The sequence below is a fragment of the Neovison vison genome, chromosome 5, assembly GCF_020171115.1.
Source record: "Neovison vison isolate M4711 chromosome 5, ASM_NN_V1, whole genome shotgun sequence".
NCBI classification, from domain to species: domain Eukaryota; kingdom Metazoa; phylum Chordata; class Mammalia; order Carnivora; family Mustelidae; genus Neogale; species Neogale vison.
Window position 1 is genome coordinate 22,041,874 of NC_058095.1, and position 22,762 is coordinate 22,064,635.

Consider the following 22,762-nt stretch of genomic DNA (forward strand, 5'->3'; position numbering starts at 1 on the left):
GCGAAGCCTCACTCTTAGGCTATGGTTCTTGGTACGTTAGTGCCAATGTGTCTTTACTTTTCAAGAAGAAAGCTAACCACCTGTGCTTCCCTCATTTAGGACCTGGTACAGCTGCACTGACACCGGGCACATTTACTCACTGGCCAAACACTAACAAAGGTGAAAAGGATAACTGCATTTCATTAGTTTTTCTGTCCTTGACACCTCCAATCTAAGGGACTGCATGGTATCCTGGGTCTATGTGGCGATGGAGTTAGGAGAAGATAACCAGTGGGGAGTACAGACACACCTGTGGGCTCCTCACCTCTCGGGGCTTCCATTTCACAAATCCTGAGTTGGCAGGAGTTGTGACTGTGGCTCTGGGGAACCAGCAAGACCTCTCCTATCCCTCCCAAATCAAGACTCATGCAAAACACTGGCAAAGGAGCCAAGTTTACAGTCTAAATTTTATTATCTCCAAGTCACAATGCTGATCACAAATGTGCACCCTTTAAAACGGTAACAAACAACAACAACAACACACATGGAGAAATTCTTGCAACGAAACACAGTGGACCAACAGAGACAACTGTCACAGTGTCTTAAGGTCTGGGAATCTGGGCATGCTGCCCACAGGCTTGTGGAGACATCTTCAGGTTTAAGGCAAAGGGGACAGCCTACAAAAGGCACAACCATCAGCCACCCCTGGAAGACTCTCTTAGTTATTTCCTCCTTGGAGTCTACAGCTTGAGTGCCTCTCCCCACTCCCCACCCCACACCTGTGACTCAAAGAGTGGTTAGATTAGCTGCTGGAGAGAAGGAATAGAAACAGTGACATTACCTGGGGAGACATAGCCACCACCATCTCCCTCACGTTCTGTAGGACTGGGACAGTGGCCAAGTTACTCCCGGCAGACGCAAGTGCTGCAGCAACAGGAATTTCTCCTGCAGAGGCAGCAGGGGAGTGGTTCAGCGCCGTGGATAGGGAGGAAGAGGGAGGAACCCTTGCCCCGAAAGTGACTGGTTTCCTTAGGCCTGAAGCCCAGATGTTTTGCAAGGACAGGAGCAGAACTTGGGGAAAATCAGGTAGTAACATCTAAAACACTTGTAGCAGGAAAGACAAGAAGAGCAACCGTAAAGTACAAGGTAGCTTGCTGGACAGTATCTGCCTCTAGAGAGATGCATTGGTCCATAGCAACTAGAAAGGGGGTGTCATAGGAGGGATGGAAAGAAGAGAAGCAGGGCCCTCTAATTCCACTTACCTCAAAGACTGAGCCCTGAGGACTATATGAATACAGTCCCCTAAGAGGCAAAGGCTTACTCCACTCTCCCTTTCTCACAAAAGCATCTGGTTTGCCATCTCTCTCCACTGTAGAGACTTTGCCCTCAAGTAGAGGACTGATGCCTACCACAGTAAAGGGACAGATGGAGGCTCAGATTCCTGAAAACAGAAGTCAAGTTGGGCTCCTACCACACACTCTGAGCTTTTCTCCACAACACTCTGTGGACGGCTCTGCTTCCATAGGGTTAGAGGAATTAAGAGAATCCAAGTATACAACAACAAAGAACAGCCAAAAACGAAAGGCCACCTCTTTGCAGGCTTGGTAGGGGAAAACTGGCTGGTAAAATTTCAATTATCTGGGATGCAGGGAAAATCCAAAAGTGAAAGCAGAGGAGCTAGAAAATAAGAAGAATTAACCTGTCTCATTTAAAGGCAGAGAGAGAAAGAAACTAAATGAATAAATAGCAAGCCAGGTTTTAAAAACGAACATCTTAAGAAACAAAACAAACAAGAACGAGCTTCCCTGGAAGAAGACACTTCAATTTCCCAGGAAAAAATGACATGGACTTCTAGATGTAGACCCAGAAGCCTGAGCTGGCTGGGTCTCTGCTCCTCTGAGCACAGCCAACTCAAGTAAAGAGTAGAGAGGGGAGGAAGTCCACTTGTTTGTCCCTTTCTCCAACAGAGCCTGTCCTCAGAGGAGGTCAGGGTTCCTTCTCATTCAGCTGCTTGCTGGTAGGAGCCACCCTATATCTTTGAAGCCCTCCTGGGAGTACACAGCCAGCTGTATTTCTCTTCTTTCCTGGGTTCTCTAACAGCGGTGGGGAAAAGGGAAGAATCATCAAAGCATTAGCTATTTTCAAAAAGCCACCTTTCTAAATAATGTGTTTTAAAATAAAGTCCCTAACAAATCAACAGAAAACCCCCATGTTCTTTCTTCATGACCTTTAAAATTAGTTCTGCTACGAACATCTCAAATTTAGATTTTCCCCTTTCCTTAAAAAAGAATATCCTCCTGCATTTTTTCTTTGCAGCTTCCCAAATGAAATTCCGCCAAGTTAACAATGATCTCTGCTTCAACCCTGCTCAGTGCATTTGCAAAACAAAGCAGCTGGCCAATTTTGAGACTCCTGTAAGCTTCCCCATAAGATATCTCCTGATTACAACTTGAAACATTAATTAGGGGATTGTTAAGCAAGTAACCATGAGCATTAGTTTTAAGAATTTATAAGAATCAGGGCACCTGGGTGGTTCAGTTGGTTAAGCGACTGCCTTCAGCTCAGGTCATGATCCTGGAGTCCTAGGACTGAGTCCCACATGGGGCTCTCTGCTCAGCAGGTAGTATCCTTCTCCCTTTGACCCTCCCCCTACTCACGCTTGCCCCGCCCTCAAATAAATAAATAAAATCTCTAAAAAGAAATTATGAGATCGTAATACCTATATACTTACTTTTGTATGATGTTTGATTTAAAATACTTAGAAACTCCTATTAACTGGAACCCCTGCTTACAACCTGAAATAAGAAATTTAGAATTTGTTACCAGTTATTAAAAAAATCAACCAACCATGGAGACACACCCAGAAAAGGAGAGAAATCTAGGAGAAAGGAAAGCACACTGATGTTGGAAGCAGCTCTCATACCTCAGGTGGTGGGGGCTTGATGGTGACTGGCTGAGGAGTCCTCCGTGGTGGGGAGGGCTTTGGCTGCACCTGCTGCTGGGCGGGGTTATAGTATGTCACTCCTCCATATACCTGTGATGGGGCCTGCGACCCCAATAGGTAGAAGGAAAAAAGTTAGGGATAAATTCACCTAAACTAGGATGAACAGGAAACATTATTCAGGTAAAAAAATGTACTCAGGAATTTTATACATCTCTAAGCTGTTCCCCTTTAAAATAAGTGATTATTCATTTCTGCCTTACTATATCCTAATTATGTTCTGGTTTGTACTTCTTTAAAGTACTACTTAGCTTTCTCTGATTCCTACCATCAACTGAAAAATGGAAGAGGCTGAGCTCAATGGTGACACTTCACACACCGGATGGTGTCAACGTGTTGGGAGTTAAGCAGTACAGGGAGTGTAAGGATAATACAGCTTCTCCATTCAACTGAATAAATAGCAGACATGGACACCCAAGACATACCGAAGCACTTGAATGAAACACCATTAAAGAAACAGAAGAGGGCGCCTAAGCAGCTCAGTCCGTTAAGCAACTGCCTTGTCTCAGGTCATGACCCCAGGGGCCTGGGATCGAGTCCCATTAGTCTACTTCTCCCTCTTCCCCTACCCCCTGCTCACATTTGCGCACACTCTCTCTCCTCTCGCAAATAAATAAAATCTTTAAAAAGAAAGAAAAAAGAAACAAACAAAAGAGAATAAACAGATGATGGGCATTACATAAGCTGCATTTCCAGCTCCTGACCACCAAGAGGCATCCTGGCGCCACACGCAAAATCAGTGGCAATGAAATGTTCTCTCAAATTGAGCATTCTCCCCATACCACATGCTTATCTGATTTAAAGGATGTGTACCTAGAAAAATCTGCTCATTAGCCATCTCACCTGCGTATTAGGATACAGATGAGGTGGCGGTGGGGGAGGCAGTGCCCCTGGAGCATAAGGGTAACTGGGATTACCAAAGTTCATGACGCCTGGAGCAGAAAAGTAAGTAGGAGCAAGCAACTGCTGAGGTGGTGGCTGCCCTGGAGACATGGACACTGGTGGGGGATAGAGGCCTGGATTGGGCAGAGGTGCCGCAGTCTGGTGGGGATGTAAACCTGCACAGGAAGAGGAAAACAAAAACTGAAACAGAGAACAGATTCATTTCCATGGGATGGCTTGGCTGCCCTGCTCAGCACAGACTCAGGATGGAAGTCCTCAGGATGGACTCAAGACGAGTTTGTTGCCCAAGCAGCCGGAGTGGCTAGCCTTGTGAGCAAGCAACACAGAGCTCAGGAGGATGGAGTCTGTGAAGCCCCCAACACATATCCTCATGTACTGGAAAAATACAAGCAGAGGGGCAAAGCTTACCTGGGTGGGGAAGGTGCATTTCTGGCTGCACAATCATGCCCTGGGGAGGCAGTGGGGCAGGGCTGTCACCATGGGTATAGATTGGTCCCTGGAACTGCACTGTAAGATATCACATTGGGACTCTCATAAACCCTCACTCTTCATATCACATGGGCAAATCTCCTTGTCCCCCAAACCCTTTAAAAGATGTTCTCAATTTTCCAAGTGAAGAAAACAGCAGCCAGACAATGTCTGATAACCACTGTGAGAAGTTAGAAGGAAAACTCAGAAGGCAAGAGGCTGGTCTCTTAGTTCACTCTGGGTTGCCAAGAAAGGTGTGCCAATAATAAGAAAAAACTCACATGGATCATAGTAATGTCCCTCCATGATACTGATGTGCACAGGAGGAGCAGGGGGCTCTGGCACAGGTCTTTGCCGCTGAGATGAATAGCGTTTGGCTCGCCCACCCTGGACACCCTGAAATAAAGAGGTCTGAGCAAAAAGACTCCCAGAGAGCTGACTCTCATATCAAGTTCCACCTTCCTTCAGATGCTACAAAACACACACCTGGTACATTGCATATGTATTTGCAAAATGAGGGGCGCCTGACTGGCCCAGTCAGAAGAGCATGCAACTCTTCATCTTGGGGTTGTGAGACTGAGTCCCATACGGGTATAGAGATTACTTAAATAAAGGAAGAAAAAAAAATTAAAAAAAAAAAAAAGAGTAGAAGTGCCTGGGCTCAGTAGGCTAAGTGTCCAACTTCTGATTTTGGTTCAGGTAATGATCTCAAGGTCAGGAGATCAAGAACCACATTGGGCTCTGTGCTGAGCTGAGCATGGGGAACTGCTTAGGTTCTCCTTCTCTGTCTCCCTTCGCACTGCTCCCCCACCCTCTGCTCTGCACTCTTTCTAAAAAAAATAGAGGAAAGAAAAGAGGATTTGCAAAATGAATTGAAAAACCAACGAGAAACATCAAGATCTAAACCTGGGCCCTGCTACCCTTTCTGGAGAGCCAAATTAAAAGAAATATGGGTAAATCAATGAAACACTGACTCCCAAAATGTTATCTTAGTTTAAACCATGAATAGTTGTTGCATGCAGCCCCCTCCCCCAACTACTCCCTCTCCCTTTCTGTACCATTTCTTCCATCCGGTTAAACTGAGGTCCTGCTCCCATATGTATGTGGTTGGGCATACCTGTGACACAGCAAAACAAAATTCACGGCTTAAGAGCAGATAGGTATGAGTGGGACTAAAGAGAACATCAAGAAAACTGACAAGTTAAAGAATACAACATGGGGAACTGCTTTCTTCTTTTAAACTGACAAAATCCGGGGGCGCCTGGGTGGCTCAGTGGGTTAAGCTGCTGCCTTCGGCTCGGGTCATGATCTTGGGGTCCTGGGATCGAGTCCCACATCAGGCTCTCTGCTCAGCGGGGAGCCTGCTTCCTCCTCTCTCTCTCTCTGCCTGCCTCTCTGCCTACTTGTGATCTCTCTCTGTCAAATAAATAAATAAAATCTTTAAAAAATAAAAATAAAAAAAAATAAACTGACAAAATCCCTTTTAAAGTATTTCTGCGGGTTGCCTGGGTAGCTCAGTGGGTTAAGCCTCTGCCTTCAGCTCAGGTCATGGTCTTAAGGTCCTGGGATCAAGCCCCACATTGGGCTCTCTGCTCAGTGGGGAACCTGCTTCACCCTCTCTCCCTGCACTGCCTCTCTGCCTACTTGTGATCTGTCAAATAAATAAATAAAATTTTTAAAAAACAAAATGAAACAAAAATAATAATAAAGTATCTCTGCATTTGGAAATTTGCCCCTACTTGTATGCAAGCTGAGTACAACAATAAAAAGCCTTTAAATGTGGGGAAAAAAGGACCTCAATGAGAAAATGCAATTTTCCCACTAAATATTTCCCAGTACAGAATCCCTGGGAGGTTATAATCACAGTCCATTATCAAACATATTGAAAAAATCTCAGCCCTAGTTTGAGAAACAACTGGACATTCTGTGAATGTGCCCAACTGTTCTTGGCCACAGAGTTCTAGGCTGGAAGTCTGGGAAGATACTCCTCTCTGGCTGAAAATGACTCAGGACAAAAAAAGGGTATTTTAGAGATTGTCTTCCAAAGGTAATAAGGTATCTGTAGAAGGGTACAGTTCTCATCCTATGATTAACTCCAGGTCCAGTTTAGGCTACACAGGTTTTTGGTATTCAAAAATCATGCACACCAGAAAAGGATGCTGAGATTCCCAGTCCAGGGGCACCTAGGTGGCTCAGTAGGTTAAGCCTCTGCCTTCGGCTCAGGTCATGATCCCAGGGTCCTGGGATCGAGCCCCACATCGGGCTCGCTGCTCAGTGGGGCGCCTGCTTCCCCCTTCACCTCTCTGCCTGCCTCTCTGCCTACTTGTGATCTCTCCGTCAAATAAATAAATAAAATCTTAAAAAAAAAAGAGAGAGAGAGAGAAAGAAAGAAATTCCCAGTCCAAATGAGGATTATCAATTTTTAAATTCAAATCAGATTTCAGAAATTAAGGAAAGGATCCTTTTATCTACCTGACTGGAGGGAGACAAAGACAGATGGGCAAGAACGATGGTAAATAGGTCCCAGCTTCTAAAACTATGCTGTCCATTGTGATATCCAGTAGCCACATATTATTATTTAAATCTCAATTAATTAAAAGTTCAGTTCCTCAGTCACTCTGGCCACAATACAAATATTCAAAAACTTCTGACACTATGAAAGTTCTATAGGGCAGCCTAGTTCTCCATTAAGGAATTTCTTTGGGCTTTCCTTTCAAAGAGACTAGACAATTCTCATCCAAATTCAAGTAAGTCTGTCTCTGCCTTCAAACATTCAACCATTAGCTCATATAATAAGACTACTGCCACCATCTTCCAACTTTTCCTACAGAGAATGGGTAAAAGATTCTGTATGCAGGAGCTCCGTATCGATGACTAGTCAGGTAATAGTAGGCCAAGTAGTAGGGGTAGTCTTGGGTAACAGATAAAACTTCTCTGAGGTCTTTGGATGAATATACCCACGAATCCATCTGTTTCTTTCAATGAGAACAAAGATATTTGTCAGACCCCATATCCCTGAGACCTAAATCCCATACCCACAAACCCAATGATGAACAAGGTAAAAAGCTAGTCACTAACCCTAAAGTACCTACCACGAAGCTCACGTGGTTGCAGGAATGAAGGCTGCCCGGGACTCCAATTCTGTTCTGTTATATTTAGTTGTGCCACGTCTTGCTCAAGTCCACTTGTTGTTGAATCCACTGGAGCCTCCCAGTTTCCAGTCTTAGCAGGTGGAGGAGGGGTCGTTTCTGGGACTTGAGGTGCTGGGTTTAGCCCTTCGGGTGGAGGGGGCACCTCTTCTGCAATCTTGACTGCATCTCCAGCTTTGATTCTGGTTCTTCTTGCCCTGGAGTAGGATTTCTTCTCAACAGGCCTGTCAGGGGCTGGTGGTACAGTGTCCGGAGCAGCAGCTGGTATCTCTGAGGTCGCCTCTTCCTTCTCGGGACTGCCAAGCACCTGAGCATCAGCTTCTGGAGATGGGTCCCGCGCAGGAGTCTGCTCTAGGCGCCGTGATCGGTAACTGCCTTCATGTTTAACAGTCTCACCAGACCGACCACCATGCTGCCCACCAGCCTCCATAGGCCTAAAACCAGCACGGCCTTCCTTGAAGCCCCCAGATCGAGAGTAATTCCTGGGAGTAGACATTCGGCCAGTCCCTGCAGCATTCCTATTGATAAATGTCCTTGGTGGTAGGGTGCCCCCAGGACCCTGATGGCGATGGGACTTGTTTGGTCGCTCAACAATCCAGTTTGGATCTCTTTGCGGAGGACTCCCAAACCTGAATAAATGGAACGACAAAGTCTTAAGAAAAGAAATAATAATAAGAGAGACCACTAAAGATCTAAACTGAGGGTCAGGGAGACTTCCCATATTCCTCATCCACTGAATTACAGGCTGGAATGGCATTTTAAAAAGCAGAGTTCTGGGGCGCATGGGTGGTTCAACAGGTTAAGCCTCTGCTTTCAGCTCAGGTCATGGTCTTAGGGTCCTGGAATCGAGCTCCACATTGGGCTCTCTGCTTAGCCAGGAGTCTGCTTCCCCATCTCTCTTCCTGACTGCCTCTCTGCCTACTTGTGATCTCCCTCTGTCAAATAAATAAATAAAATCTTGAAAGTAAATAAATAAATAGATGAATAAATAAATAAATAAAAGGCAGAGTTCTTTCTACAAATATAAACAGTGTAAACCAAAACTTTCTCACCTAGGCTTCCGGATTCTTCGGGGTTTGATGTCATCGGGATCGTGAGCTGAGCGGATATCATAGCCATAAAGGGCAATGAGCTCCTGTCGGGACTTTGGAGCTTGTTCATCTTCCCGGAACTTGTCATGTTCCCAGCGACCCTCATCCTTCCAGAGCTTTCGCTGACGCCCCTTGGGTCTGGATAAAACCAGGGAGAAGTATCTTAGGTAGGCAGACTCTGCCATGTAAAGACACACACACAAAAAAAAGAAGGCTGTGCAGAGAAACAGGAAGAACTTCACTGGTCTCCCCATCTTCCCAGATGGAGCGCACAAAATCAAGAGTGAATCACAACATTGCAGGGCCTGCTGGGCTCAAACAGAACACGCACAGAAATAAGGGGAGACTACCTCAAACTACTCGGCACCCTGAAAACATCTCTTGCTTGTAAAGCAGCTTACACAAGTACTTACACAATGTCCCAGAGTCTTGAGCCTCATACTAAAGAAGACAGTGAAGTATGTATTCAGATCCCAGCTCCTCCACCAAGAGTTACCAAAGATCCTAAGCCTCACTTTTCTCATTTGTACAAAAATGATAATCATAATAATCTTAAAGTACTGTGAGCAGTAAATTAGCAAAGTGCCTGGCCTATAGTAAGCACTAAATATGTACTACACAGAAGCAACAAGAGGCTGTTACCTGACTTCCTCCTCCTGTGTTTGTCCTCGAAGATCATGCTCAAAGAAAAGCCCTTTCCGGGGTATGTATGCTGGGTTCTTCCGGTCTTCATCATCATCCAAATGCTTAGGGCCCTTTTTACCCACTTTGTTCTCCACAGGTTCTGTGCTCTCCTAGAAGACAGATAAAGGGCTCCTTATTCTCTCCAAGGTTAAGAGCCTTTATTCTGACCCCCAAAGTGGAGGCCTTTGGTGAACACTGACCTGTCCATCCCCGCTCTGCCTCTCTCCAGTCACAGTGCCTTTAGTGTCGGGCTTTTCCTCTCCTTTCTCTTCTTTTGCTGAAGAATTAGCGGCATCATTGGCTTCTGATTTCAGCTCCACTTTGGAGTTTTCCTCTTCACTATATTCCCCTTCTTCACCCTGAAAAAAGTTACCCTGTCAGTTCAAAATGGTGCATTTTTCTTCCCATTCTTTAAGTGAACATTTTCTAATGAAATTTTAATATAATGTAATAATTAAAAACAAACATATCAATATTCTTACTAAAATTTCTGAAGGATGGGGCACTTAAAAAAAGCACAATAGAAAAAATAAATGTACATACATTTATACAGATCCATATAAGTTTTCCAGGACATGGAAGGAAATGTTAACATTGGTAGCCTCTGGGGAAGGAGCCCAGGAAATATGAAAGGGAGGATTTAAACTGCCTAGAATACAGAAGGTGATGTTGATAATTTCTCTCTATCTTCATGGATTGTTTCTTAAAACATGCAGGGCCTAAAAATTACACTTGTACTCAAGTTGTGAATTCTCCCATCTCAAAATGGTTTAGGCAGATTCTCAACCTTTTAGATTATGTGGACCTTCTTTTTAGGCTCTATAATTTTCATGGATCTCCATTAGACAGTAACTTGGTATAATATCCACTGACTGAAAAAACGTATGACAAACAACTACTATACATTCAATACATCAAGATAAATTTACATTGCATTAATTTATATATTCAAAAACAGTACTACATAAAGGTGGGAGATGTAGATTTAGTCTATAAATAATAAGCTCAACTACTGAACTTGCAAATAATAACACTATGATTTCTCAAGGCACTATTTACTCTCAAATAAGGAAAGAGTGGATTACATTTTTTTTTAAGATTTTATTTATTTATTTGACAGAGAGAAACAGATCACAAGTAGGCAGAGAGGCAGGCAGAGGTGGCAGGGGAAGCAGGCTGCCTGCTGAGCAGAAAGCCCAATGCGGGGCTCGATCCCAGGACCCTGAGACCATGACCTGAGCCAAAGGCAGAGGCTTAACCCACTGAGCCACCCAGGCGCCCCTGTATGATTTTATCTGAATGAGAGCAGAGCAAGCAAGAGAGAGAATACGAGCAGGGATGAGGGGCAGAGGGAGAGGGACAAGTGAATTCCCCACTGGGCATGGAGCCTAATGTGGGGCTTGATCCCCAGACCCTGAGATCACGACCTGAGCCAAAGGCAGATGCTGAACTGACTGAACCACCCAGGCAACACCTACCCACACCGTTTTTTTTTTTTAAGATTTTTTTTTTAAAGACCTTATTTATTTATTTGAGAGTGAGAGAGAATTAGAGAAAGAGAGAGAGCATGAGAAGGGTAAGGGTCAGAGGGAGAAGCAGACTCCCTGTCAAGCATGGAGCCCAATGCTGGACTTGATCCTGGGACTCCAGGATCATGACCTGAGATGAAGGCAGTTGCTTAACCAAATGAGCCACCAGGTGCCTTACCCATAGCTTTTTAATAACCAAGCACCCTTGATTCTTCCCATGTCCCCTCAGTCAAGAGTTATCCCTCTCCTTGACATGGCGATAGATGGGTAGTAATCCTTTAGTTCTTTCCCTGATCCTATGTTCCCTGCATGTTCTGAAGACGAAACTGCAAGTCCTGAAGACGAAACTGCAAGTCCTGTTCGATATGCGTATGTGACCTTAATTCATTAGTCCCCACCAAACACACACACAGAGACTGAATTCAAACATCTTAAAATAGTATTAGCATGATTAATGAGAGAACTTTGTTTTATGCTCTACCCCCTCCAGTCCATGGTGGAATGTCAAATGAGGCAACTCTTTTATTCCAAATGAGAAACTAATTTTATTTCCAGGGAAGGACAGAAAGATACAAACAGGGTAATGCTGAGGAGACTACAAATTAGAGTTAAAATCTGGCACCTACTGAAGCCAAAAGGTGCTACCCCAAGATCACACTCTGGCCAAGAGCTGACACCAAAATCCTTTCCAGAGACAAACTCCTCCACTGCTGATTTTATCTTCAATGAATGCTCTTCCCAAGTCTGAAGTTTAGCTCTCCCCTAAAACAACTGCTTCCCTGGTAGCATTCTCACACAGAAGTTTTAGCCCATTCTTTCATTCCCTACATATCTCAAGAGTATGAGGTAGAGTTCTTATCTTCCTCATTCTCAGTATCTCTTCTAGATCTAAGTTCTCCAGCCTCACTTTAAACTCCTAATCCAGTGAAGCTCCTGTCAGCTAGCCACACCTCTATGCCTTGCATCAGCCCACCCTGCCACTGACCCAGAAGACTGGCAAGGTGCTCACAGTCTTCACCTCTGCTACAGGCATCTGCTTCCATTGCCACACTCCAAACAAGTCAAATCTGGAACTGCTATACATTAAAAAAAAAAAAAGATTTTATTTATTTATTTGACAGACAGAGATCACAAGTAGGCAGAGAAGCAGGCAGAGAGAGGAGGAAGCAGGCTCCCTGCCGAGCAGAGAGCCCAATGCGGGGCTCGATCCCAGAACCCTGGGATCATGACCCAAGCCAAAGGCAGAGGCTTTAACCCACTGAGCCACCCAGGCGCCCCTACATTTTTTTTTTTAAAGTATGCCCCATACCCAACATGTGGCTTGAACTCATGACCCTGAGATCAAGAGTGGCATGCTCTGCTCACTGAGTCAACCAGGAGAACCATCCTGTACATTTTACTTAACTTACTTTATTTATTTATAAAGATTTATTTATTGAGAGAGAAGGAAAGCACAAGCAGGAGGGGCAGGGGGAGAGAGAGAGAACTTCCATCAGATTCCATGCTGAGCATGGAGCCCAATGTGGGGCTCCATCTCACAACCCTGAGATAACTACCCAAGCTGAAACCAAGTGTCAGGACATTTAACTGTGCCACCCAGGCACCCCTATACATTTCATTTTTATGCTGTACATTTTTTTAAAAGTAGACCTGCTTCTCTTTAAAAACTCTTACATACTCCTTTGATCAAAACTGCCACGTGCGGGGCGCCTGGGTGGCTCAGTGGGTTAAGCCACTGCCTTCGGCTCAGGTCATGATCTCAGGGTCCTGGGATCGAGTCCCGCATCGGGCTCTCTGCTCAGCAGGGAGCCTGCTTCCTCCTCTCTCTCTCTCTGCCTGCCTCTCTGCCTACTTGTGATCTCTGTCAAATAAATAAATAAAAATATTTAAAAAAAAAAAAACTGCCACGTGCAAAAAACTGACCTTAAGACTCTTACCTCACTCCATATACAAAAATTAACTCAAAAAATGGTGGCACAGTCAGTTAAGCATCCAGCTTTTGGTTTTGGCTCAGGTGGTAATCTCAGGGTTGTGAGACTGACCCCTCCTTCAGAATCCATGTTCTGTGAGGAGTCTGCTTAAGCCTCTCACTCCCTGGTGGTGCTCAGTTAAGCATCTGCTTTTGGCTTGGGTCATGATCCTAGGGTCCTGGGATCAAGCCCAGTTTATCAGGCTCCCTGCTCAGTGGAGAGCTTGCTTCTCCCTCTCCCTCTGCCTGCTGCTTTCCCCCTCCCCCTGCTTGTGCTCTGTCAAAGAAATATATAAAATCTGAAAAAAAAACTTTCTCTCTCCCGCTGTCACTCCCCACTGCGTGCACGCATGCTGTTTCTCTCTCTCTCAAATAAATATATCTTAAAAAGAAATTGGGGCACCTGGGTGGCTCAGTCGGCTAGGTGTTTGCTTTCAGCTCAGGTCATGATACCACGGTCCTGGGATCAAGCCCCCAGTCAGGATTCCCACTCAGTGGAGAGTCAACTTCTCCCTCTTCCTCTCCTCCTATTTGGGCTCTCTTTCTCAAAAAAAAATTTTTTTTAACTCAAAATGGATCAAAAACCTAAATATAAGAGCTAAAACTATAGAACTCTTACAAGAAAACATAGGAGTTAATCTTCACGACTCTGGTTTTGGCAAGGATTCAGAAAAGCCTTCTGAGGGCATCAAAAGCAAGAGCAAAAAGAAAAAATATACACTGGACTTGATAAAAACTGAAACCTGACACCATCAAGAAAGTAAAAAGAAAACCCAAAGAATAGGGAAAAAAAAGATGTGCAAATCATGTATCTGATAAGGAACTTTTTTTTTTTTTTAAAGATTTTATTTATTTATTTGACAGAGAGAGATCACAAGTAGGCAGAGAGGCAGGCAGAGAGAGAGAGGAGGAAGCAGGCTCCCTGCTGAGCAGAGAGCCTGATGTGGGACTCGATCCCAGGATCCTGAGATCATGACCTGAGCCGAAGGCAGCGGCTTAACCCACTGAGCCACCCAGGCGCCCCAGGAACTTTTTTTTTTTAAGATTTTATTTATTTATTTGACAGAGAGAGATCACAAGTAGGCAGAGAGGCAGGCAGAGAAAGAGGCGGCGGCAGGCTCCCGGCTGAGCAGAGAGCCAGATACGGGGCTCGATTCTAGGACTCTGGGATCATGACTTGAGCCGTAGGCAGTGGTTTTAACCCACTGAGCCACCCAGGTGCCCCCTGATAAGGAACTTTAATCAAGAATATTTTATAAAGAATTCTTACAACTCAAGGGAACCTGGGTGGCTCAGTTGATTAAGCAACTGCCTTCAGCTCAGGTCATGATCCTGGAGTCCAGGGATCAAGTTCGGCATTGGGTTCCCTGTTTGGGGAGGAGTCTGCTTCTCCCCTTAACCCTCCCCTTTCTCATGCTCTCTCTCTCTCATTCTCTCTCAAATAAATAAAAACCTTAAAAAAAATTTCTTACAACTCAATTAAAAGGCAGCCCAATTAAAAAATGGACCAAGAGTCCAATTAGGCATGTTTTCAAAGGAAGATACACAAATGGAAGATATATAAGGAAAACTGCTCAACATCATTAGTCATCAGGGAAGTGCAAATCAAAATGAGGCACCATTTCATACTTACTAGGATGGCTAGAATCAAAAAGTCAAGGCAAGAAAATTACATGCTGGTGAGTACATGAAGAAATTGGAATTTCCATATATTGCTGTTGGGAATGTAAAATGGTGCAGCTGCCTTTGCAAACAGTTGGGACAGTTCCTTAGAAAATTAAACACTGTTACCATGGGGCACCTGGGTAGCTCAGTGGATGAGGCATCTGACTTTGGCTTAGGCAATGATCCTGGGATCAGGTCCTGCTTTAGGCTTCTCACTTGGTGGGAAATCTGCTTGTCCCTCTCCCTCTGCCCCTCCCCCTTCTCATGCTTGCTGTCTCTCTCTCTCAAATAAACAAATGAAAAGTAATCTTTGGGGCACCTGGGTGGCTCAGTTGTTAAGTGACTGCCTTTAGCTCAGTTCATGATCATGATCCCAGGGTCCTGGAATCAAGCTGCACATCAGGCTCCCTGCTCGACAGGAAGCCTGTTTTCCCTCTCCCCTTTCCCCAGCTTATGTTCCTGCTCTCGCTGTGTCTCTCTCTGTCAAATAAATAAAATCTTAAAAAAAAAAAAAAAAAAAAGTAATCTTTGAGGGAAAAAAAGATTTAAAAAAGAAAAAAATTACCATGACTCAGCAACTCCATTCCTAGATATATAGCCAAGAAATGAAAACACACATCCACACAAAAACTTGTACGCTAATATTTATAGTAACATTATTCATAATACATAAAAAAATAGAAACCCAATGTCTATCAATGAATGAACTGATAAAGAAAATGTGGTAAACCCATACAATGTAATGTTACTCAGCCATAAAAAGGAATTAAGTACTGATACATGGTACAACATGGATGAAAATTGTGAAAACATAATGTTAAGTGAAAGAATCCAGTCACAAAAATTCATATATTATGATTCCATTCATATGGAAGGCCAGGATAGGAAAACTCCTAGACACAAAAAGTAGATGTGTAATTGCTTAGGGACCAGGGGATGAGGATGGAGGAACTAAGGGGCAGGGGGAGTAAAAGCTAAAGGATACAAGGTTTTTTTTCAAGGTGATGAAAATGTCCTGCAACTAATCGTGGTAATAACTGCATATATCTATGTATATACAAAAAACCCCACGGAACTGTACATTTTAAATAAATTTATGGTATGCAAATTATATCTCAATAAAGCTGCTTAAAAAAAAAAAACAAAAACAACAACAAAAAAAACCTGCCTAGGGGCCCCTGGCTGCCTCAGCCTGTAGAGCAAGCACGACTGATGTCAGGGTCATGAGTTTGAGGCCCGTGTTGGGAGAGTAGAGTTTATTCATTTTTTTTATCTTATTTTTAAAAATATTTTATTTACTTATTTGATATACAGAGAGTGAGAGAGCATGAGCAAGGGAAGCAGCAGAGGGAGAGGGAGAAATTGGCTCCCCGCTGAGCAGGGAGCCAGACTTTCAGCTTGATCCCAGGACCCTAGAGATCATGACCTGAGCTGAAGGCAGATGCTTAACTGAGAGACCCAAAAGCCCCTAGAGTTTACATTAAAACAAACAAACAACAACAACAACAAAAAAAAAAAACAAGAAAAACACACCAAAAAACCCCAGTCTTTTACTCCTATTCTTATTCGCTTATCCTCTCATCTCCAACTTAAGATATCCATTCCTTTGATCCTTCCACTTTCTCCCTACCAGTCTTATTCCACACCTTCCTCTCTTTTTTTTAAAACTTTCCTCTCTCTTTAGTCTCCATGGCCTATTCACTTCAATCACTACTAAGTTCCAATCACCAAGTACCTTGCCACTCCCCTGTGCCCAGGACCGGATCAACTTAAATGTCTGCCTTTTTTGTCTACAGCCAGACTACTAATCATCAAAGAAGGGATTTTAAAAAAAGGTCATATAGGGGCGCCTGGCTGGCTCAGTGGGTTAAAGCCTCTGCCTTTGGTTCAGGTCATGATCTCAGGGTCCAGGAATCAAGCCCCGCAACCATCAGGCTCTCTGCTCAGCTGGGAGCCTGCTTCCCTTCCTCTCTCTTTGCTGCTTCCCGGCCTACTTGTGATCTCTCTCTCTGTCAAATAAATAAATAAAATCTTAAAAAAAAAAAAGTCATATAACCTTACACATCAGTGCCACCTCCAACCTCAACTACTTAAACCTCCTTTAGTCTGAAAATTCCTCCCCTGATCCTCCCTCCACTAACCTCCCTACTCGATGTCTTTCTTTCTATTTCATAAGGAAAACAAAATGAAGAAGAGAATAGCAGTTTCCTTCCTCCATACCTTTCCTTCCCACCTCTCTATAATTACCAAAGAAAATGTTTCCTATGGCTGTTTCACAAAGTCAATCAAGGACACCAGTCAGCTTATTATCTACTGCCTCTCTTCTTTCCCTTTCCACTCCTTCCTTCAATTTTTAACCATACCTGATTCTCCAATGTGAAAAAAATAACCACCAAAACCTCTCTTGACCTCATAGTCTTTTTTTTTTTTTAAAAAGATTTTATTTATTTATTTGACAGAGAGAAATCACAAGTAGTCGGAGAGGCAGGCAGAGAGAGAGAGAGGGAAGCAGGCTCTCTGCTGAGCAGAGAGCCCGATGTGGGACTCGATCCCAGGACCCTGAGACCATGACCTGAGCCGAAGGCAGTGGCTTAACCCACTGAGCCACCCAGGCGCCCCGACCTCATAGTCTTTTTTCCAGCCACCATCTCTCTAGCCTCCTTTTCACAGTCAAGTCTCTTTAAAAAAATCCTCTTGGAAGATTCTGGGAAAATGGCAGCAGCATAGTTGTTTTTTTTTTTTAATATAATTAATTATTTTTATTAACATATAATGTATTATTTCCCCCAGGAAATACACATTACACAAAAACACAGACTGGGGTATGGGTCTGTGAATCATCAGGCTGACACATTTCACAGCACTCACCATATCACATACCCTCCCCAATGTCCATAATCCAACCACCCTCTCCATACCCATCTCCCCCCACCAACCCTCAGTTTGTTTTGTGAGATTAAGAGTCTCTTATGGTTCGTCTCCCTCCTGATCCCATCTTGTTTCATTTTTTTCCTTCCCTACCCCCCAAGCTCCTACCCTGCCTCTCAAATTCCTTGTATCAGGGAGATCGTATAATTGTTTTTCTCAGAATGACTTATTTCGCTCAGCATAATACCCTCTCAGTTCCATCCACATCGTTGCAAATGGCAAGATTTCATTTCTTGTGATGGCTGCATAGTATCTTTATCCATTCATCTGTTGATGGACACCTAGGTTCTTTCCATAGTTTGCTATTGTGGATATTGCTGCTATAACTATTTGAGTGCATGTGCCCCTTCGGATCACTACATTTGTATCTTTAGGGTAAATACCCAGTAGTGCGATTGCTGGGTCGTAGGGTAGATCTATTTTCAACTTTTTGAGGAATCTCCATGTTGTTTTCCAGAGTGAGCAGCATAGTTTCTGACCCCTTCAAATCTCCACATGAAATGAGGGCTTCTAGCTAGCAAAATCAAAGTCCTAATTTAAACCCTTTATTTTTTTATTTTATTTTATTTTTAAAGATTTTATTTACTTGACAGAGACCACAAGTAGGCAGAGAGGCAAGCAGAGAGAGAGGGAAGCAGGCTCCCTGCTGAGCAGAGAGCCCGATGCGGAGCTCAATCTCAGGACTCTGGGACCATGACCTGAGCCGAAGGCAGAGGCCCTAACCCATTGAGCCACCTAGATGCCCCCATTTAAACCCTTTAAAAACAACATTTATACCAAAACTAGGTTACAAAGTATCCCCCAGATGCCAAAATATGAGTACACAGGAATAAAGCACCAAGACCCATAAGACCTGCATCAGACTAGTGTCCGTACTCAAGAGAGACGAGTAGTAAATGGACCTGAGAACAGGAGAAGCCTGAATTAATCAACAGGTATTTGACAGAAAGCTAAACTAAGACAAAGGGTTGCAACTAGGATGGATCTTAGTATCTCCAATAGCATTTGAATGTGAGACTCCTCCAGTAAGAAGCTCTGAAAGGGCTAAAGCCGTCTATCCCCTCTGAAATCTTGCAACTGACAGCTCCCTTCAACTGACAGCAACTGACAGGGCTCTCTTCTAGATAGGGTCCCACACCAAAGAAAAACTTGAGAGAAGGATCAAATTGAGGAGGGGGCAAGAGGAATGAAGAGAAGCTACAAAACATGTTGGGAAAGGGAACAAGAGCAGGAAATCTCAGAAAGCAAGCCATGTTTTCTTTTCTTTTGTTTTTAAAGACTACAGAAAAACAACAGAAGAAAGAGCTCTATGAAGTTAGAAAAAGCTACTCTGGGGGGGCGCCTGGGTGGCTCAATGGATTAAGGCTCTGCCTTCAGCTCCGGTCATGATCTCAGGGTCCAGGGATTGAGCCTCACATCAGGCTCTCTGATCAGTGGGGAGCCTGTCCCCCCCCCCCACCTCTCCGCCTGCCTCTCTGTCTACTTGTGATCTTTCTCTCTGTCAAATAAATAAATAAAATCTTTTAAAAAAATAAATAAAAAATAAAACTAGAAGAAACACAGATCCATTTTAATTGGGTTCACAAGGTATTTTAAGATTTGGACTCAGACCCATCACTTAGCACCAGTCACACTAAACTTTTCATATCCTCCAACTTGTCATGCCATCCATCCCTTCAAGACCTTCTTCCCAGATAGTGTTCCCTCTGCTCACGCCCACTCACCTTTCAAGTCTCTATCTTAACATCTCATCCTCTAAGCATCTCCAAACAGTTAGTTCGCTAGCCCTGCCATGCGCTCCCAAAACACTTTATGCTTCTGATATTGTGACACTTACCAAACATTACTGTGATAACTTGTTTAATTGTCTGTCTTTCCCCAAAATGAAAATTCCAGGAGGGGAGAACCATGTCTTTTATTTCAGGGCCTAGTACAACTCCTGGCACAGAGCAGGTACATAATGAAGAAAAGGAACAAGTAAACCCCTTCATGATCTGGCCCCTGTTCACTCATTTGCCTTTATTTCTGGTATCCATCCTGTCCCAACAATGTTAAAGCTACACCAAACTACTTTCAAGTTTCCAAATAATCAGTCTTCTCTCCTATGTCTGGACTTTCACAGCTGTTGTTCCCTCTGCCTATAACATGACCTGACTCCAACTTATTCTGATTGCCTAAGATAGATTCAGTACTCAGCCATTAATACCCTACTTAACTCTACCCCAAGCAGATGTCACATCATATAACTGTCTGCATGTTTATCTCACTTCCTAAGTCATTCCTAGACACAGAAATTGTAGTATAGCGTTCACTGTTGCATCTCTACGACTTAATGGAAATCTAAAATGTACCAAGTTCTATAAAGTTTATAAACTCATGACCCAAATTCCAGAACTCAGGACTTTTTATTCAACAACTCCAGGAAACAAGCAGCCATTCTCATAGTATCTCCAGTAGTGCACCAACCAACACACATAAGACCACAAAAGCTTGGCTTATGGAAAATTTCTCCTGAATTTAAGAGGGAGAAAGCTCCCTATAAACTGAGGGGTGTTTCTGCTACAAACCACTCAGAATCCTGCCCTTTTAAGGTTTTCAGATACACTTGGGAAAAATATCCAACTAGCTGGATTCATTCCCTAAGCAGCATAAAAGGAACTGTCATTCTGTGAAGGGCTTCAGAACGTTCTCATCCTATTTAGAACCTTATTTTCTTCAGACGAGGTGAAAAGGCAACTACTAACAATGTTAAAAAATCTTGAAACCTGAAGAGGCATGCACCAAACTTCCCTCACTCTAAGTAAACAAGACCTTTTATGACAGTTTCTGAAAAGCATAAATGAAGAATGCACAGGAGAAATAACAAGTAGGTCATGGGTACTTTTGAACCACAGGTGTGTCCATGTTTTTAAAACACATGTAAAAATTTCCAACCTGTATACCATACAAAAAAGAACCTATCACACTCACTTCAGAGTCTTCTGCACTTTCATAATCCGACAGCACAGCTGAAAGAAAACAGAAATATGTAAAGAAAGAAAATAAACAGAAATTATTTGAAACACATTTCCCGATTGCTTTTTAAGTCAAGACTCTTATTCAATTCTGACAACAACCTATCAGAAAGATAAAATTATAGTCCCCATTTACAAATGGGGAACAGCGTCAAAGAGTGATATGCCCAAAATCATACTGCTAAGACGTAGGTTGTAGGCACTGTGCAACGAAGAGCCACTTTGTGGCACCCTCCTCCAAATCCTTAAGTCTGAGAGGATGGCAATTGGTGGAAATAGGTGATCTGAGTTTACGGTCAAAAAACTTGTCATGATGCTACTCACCATCGCCCTCGATGCCATCTTCACTCTCCTGGACGAAAGAAGATGACATGGGTTAGTTCCCTGATTTCCAAAGGGCGGGGAGCTGAAGACTCAACACGAAATGTTTGAAACGGGAGATGAGGAAAGGTACATCTTTAACAAGTAGCAACCAAGGTAGGTCCGGCCCCTTCACTTCCAGCCCCAATTTCTGAATAAACATCCGCTTTTCTTGTGCAGCGGCTCTGCCCTTCCCCCAGAAATCCCTAACAGCTCCTCCTCCCTTGGGGCTCCCGACGCACTGGGGTACCTCTCTTCTCTAACACAATATGCCCCAGCATCTACCATTAACTCCTAGCTTCCCATCATCACCTACACCCCGCCCCCCGGACCGCCCCACCCGCGCGTACTCACACATTCCGACTCCTCAGCGCTCTTGGCGCCCCCGCTCTCCACCCGCCGCAGATGAAGGGCCCCCGCTCGGCCTCCGCGCTGGGAAGGCAGAGAGCCGCTGCCACCGCCTCCAGCACTACCGCTGCAGCTCCCGCCGCCCCGCGCCGGGGAGCCGCCGCTGTCCGAGCCCGAAGCACCAGACTCCTCGTCCTCCGTGTCCTGCGAAGCCCGCTGCCGCCGCCGATCCGCCATCTTACGAAGAACGGCCGCCGCCGGCCAGCTCCTGACGTACCGCGCCCGTCGCGGGGACTGCCGGGAGGCTCCGGAGCTAGTCCCGGCATGCTTCACGTGCGACACTAGCCGCCGCGCTTTTCAGTGGGAGGGGCTTAGAGGCGGGGCGGCCGCCCTGCGGCACGTTTGCCGGCGAACGGGTTACGTAACCGGTGACGTACGGGGGGCGTGCCGCGACCCCTTGTCTTCCCTTGGGTGGGCCCGGGGCGAGGAGAGCTGAGGGCCCGGTTCCTCGCCCAGCCATTTTGGGACTTCCGAGTGGAAGGAGACCACTTGTCACAGCTTCACTGCGGCATTGGGACTGTTTCATAGTTTTCTGTTTCCGTTTCTCGTTTCTACCCGCGTTTGAAGCAGATCATTTTACTGCGTTCCATTGCTTGGTAAAATCACGAGCCAAGGTAAACCTCTAAAGCTGTTGTGCTGCATCACATTTGCCACAGCAGCCCATTGGAAGTTTAAGAGTGAAGGGAAAGCGAGTTGTCTGCAGTGAAGCTCGAGGACTTAGTGTTGCAGCGCTACCGTGTTTCTCATGTCCTCTTCCTTCTAGTATCCTCCTACCCCGGCTGTCATCTCTCCCACAGTGCAGGCTGGTATGATGCTAGACTTAACGAAGATTTTGGAACCGATTTTAAAAGAGATGATCATGGGAACTGGCGTTGGTTCAATATTCTGGCATGATTTTCTTCTTAAGGGTTACCAGACATGTAGATGAGGGGAATGCTTTGATTTTGGCAAGAGGTTGTCAGCAATGAAAAAAAAAGGGTTTCTTTTCTTTGGACCATAACAAGTACATTCAAAATGCATAATAAGCTAAGTTATTAGTTTGCCTATAAGAGTGCACGTTAATAATATATATAAAACGGTGAAAGGTAACTATCGCATTGCACCGATTTCTGCCCTCTGTACTATCTTTACAAGTTGTGTGGCTAAAGATTTGATGTTGACCAAATTTATAGACAATATGAAACTAGGAGGCATTTTGAATGCCTTCATATAGATTCAGGATCCAAAAAGATCTCAACTGGTTAAACAAATGGCCAAATGTGACAACTTGTAAATCCAGCTCCAAAACCCAGCTGCCTGAGTTCAAAATGGAGGATGGATGATTTAATAAGTGTTAGAAAGATCTGGAGGATCTTTTCTATCACAAGGTAAATTGATGCAAATGAAGCCGCAAGTTTAGTGTCTAAATAAGGAAAGTAATAATCTGATGCTTTACCTTTCAGTTGTTTGGTCTGGGTTCAATTTTTAAATGAACATGAGCAAGCTTGTTCACTCAGAGGGAACTGAAAAACTCAATATCCTTGCTTTTGAGGAACAAGTGTAAGCTCTCTGAATGTTTACATGAAGAGAAGATTTGAGATAGCCACAGCAATTTAACTATTCAAGAGACAATGA

At 44.2% G+C, this 22,762-nt stretch overlaps 1 protein-coding gene across 1 annotated transcript; it reads right to left on the reverse strand.

Annotated features, from left to right (window-relative positions):
• Positions 1–420: 420 nt before the first annotated feature.
• CASC3 (CASC3 exon junction complex subunit) lies at positions 421–21,346 on the reverse strand. Its single transcript, XM_044248047.1, has 14 exons — positions 21,095–21,346; positions 20,705–20,732; positions 20,337–20,374; positions 9,476–9,634; positions 9,234–9,385; positions 8,553–8,729; positions 7,444–8,129; positions 5,410–5,468; positions 4,633–4,747; positions 4,292–4,390; positions 3,824–4,038; positions 2,903–3,025; positions 2,711–2,774; positions 421–2,072 (listed from the first exon to the last, which is right to left on the reverse strand). The coding sequence occupies exons 1-13, from the start codon at positions 21,323–21,325 to the stop codon at positions 2,751–2,753; spliced, it is 2,106 nt and encodes a 701-aa protein (XP_044103982.1). The 5' UTR covers positions 21,326–21,346; the 3' UTR covers positions 421–2,072; positions 2,711–2,750.
• Positions 21,347–22,762: the final 1,416 nt, after the last annotated feature.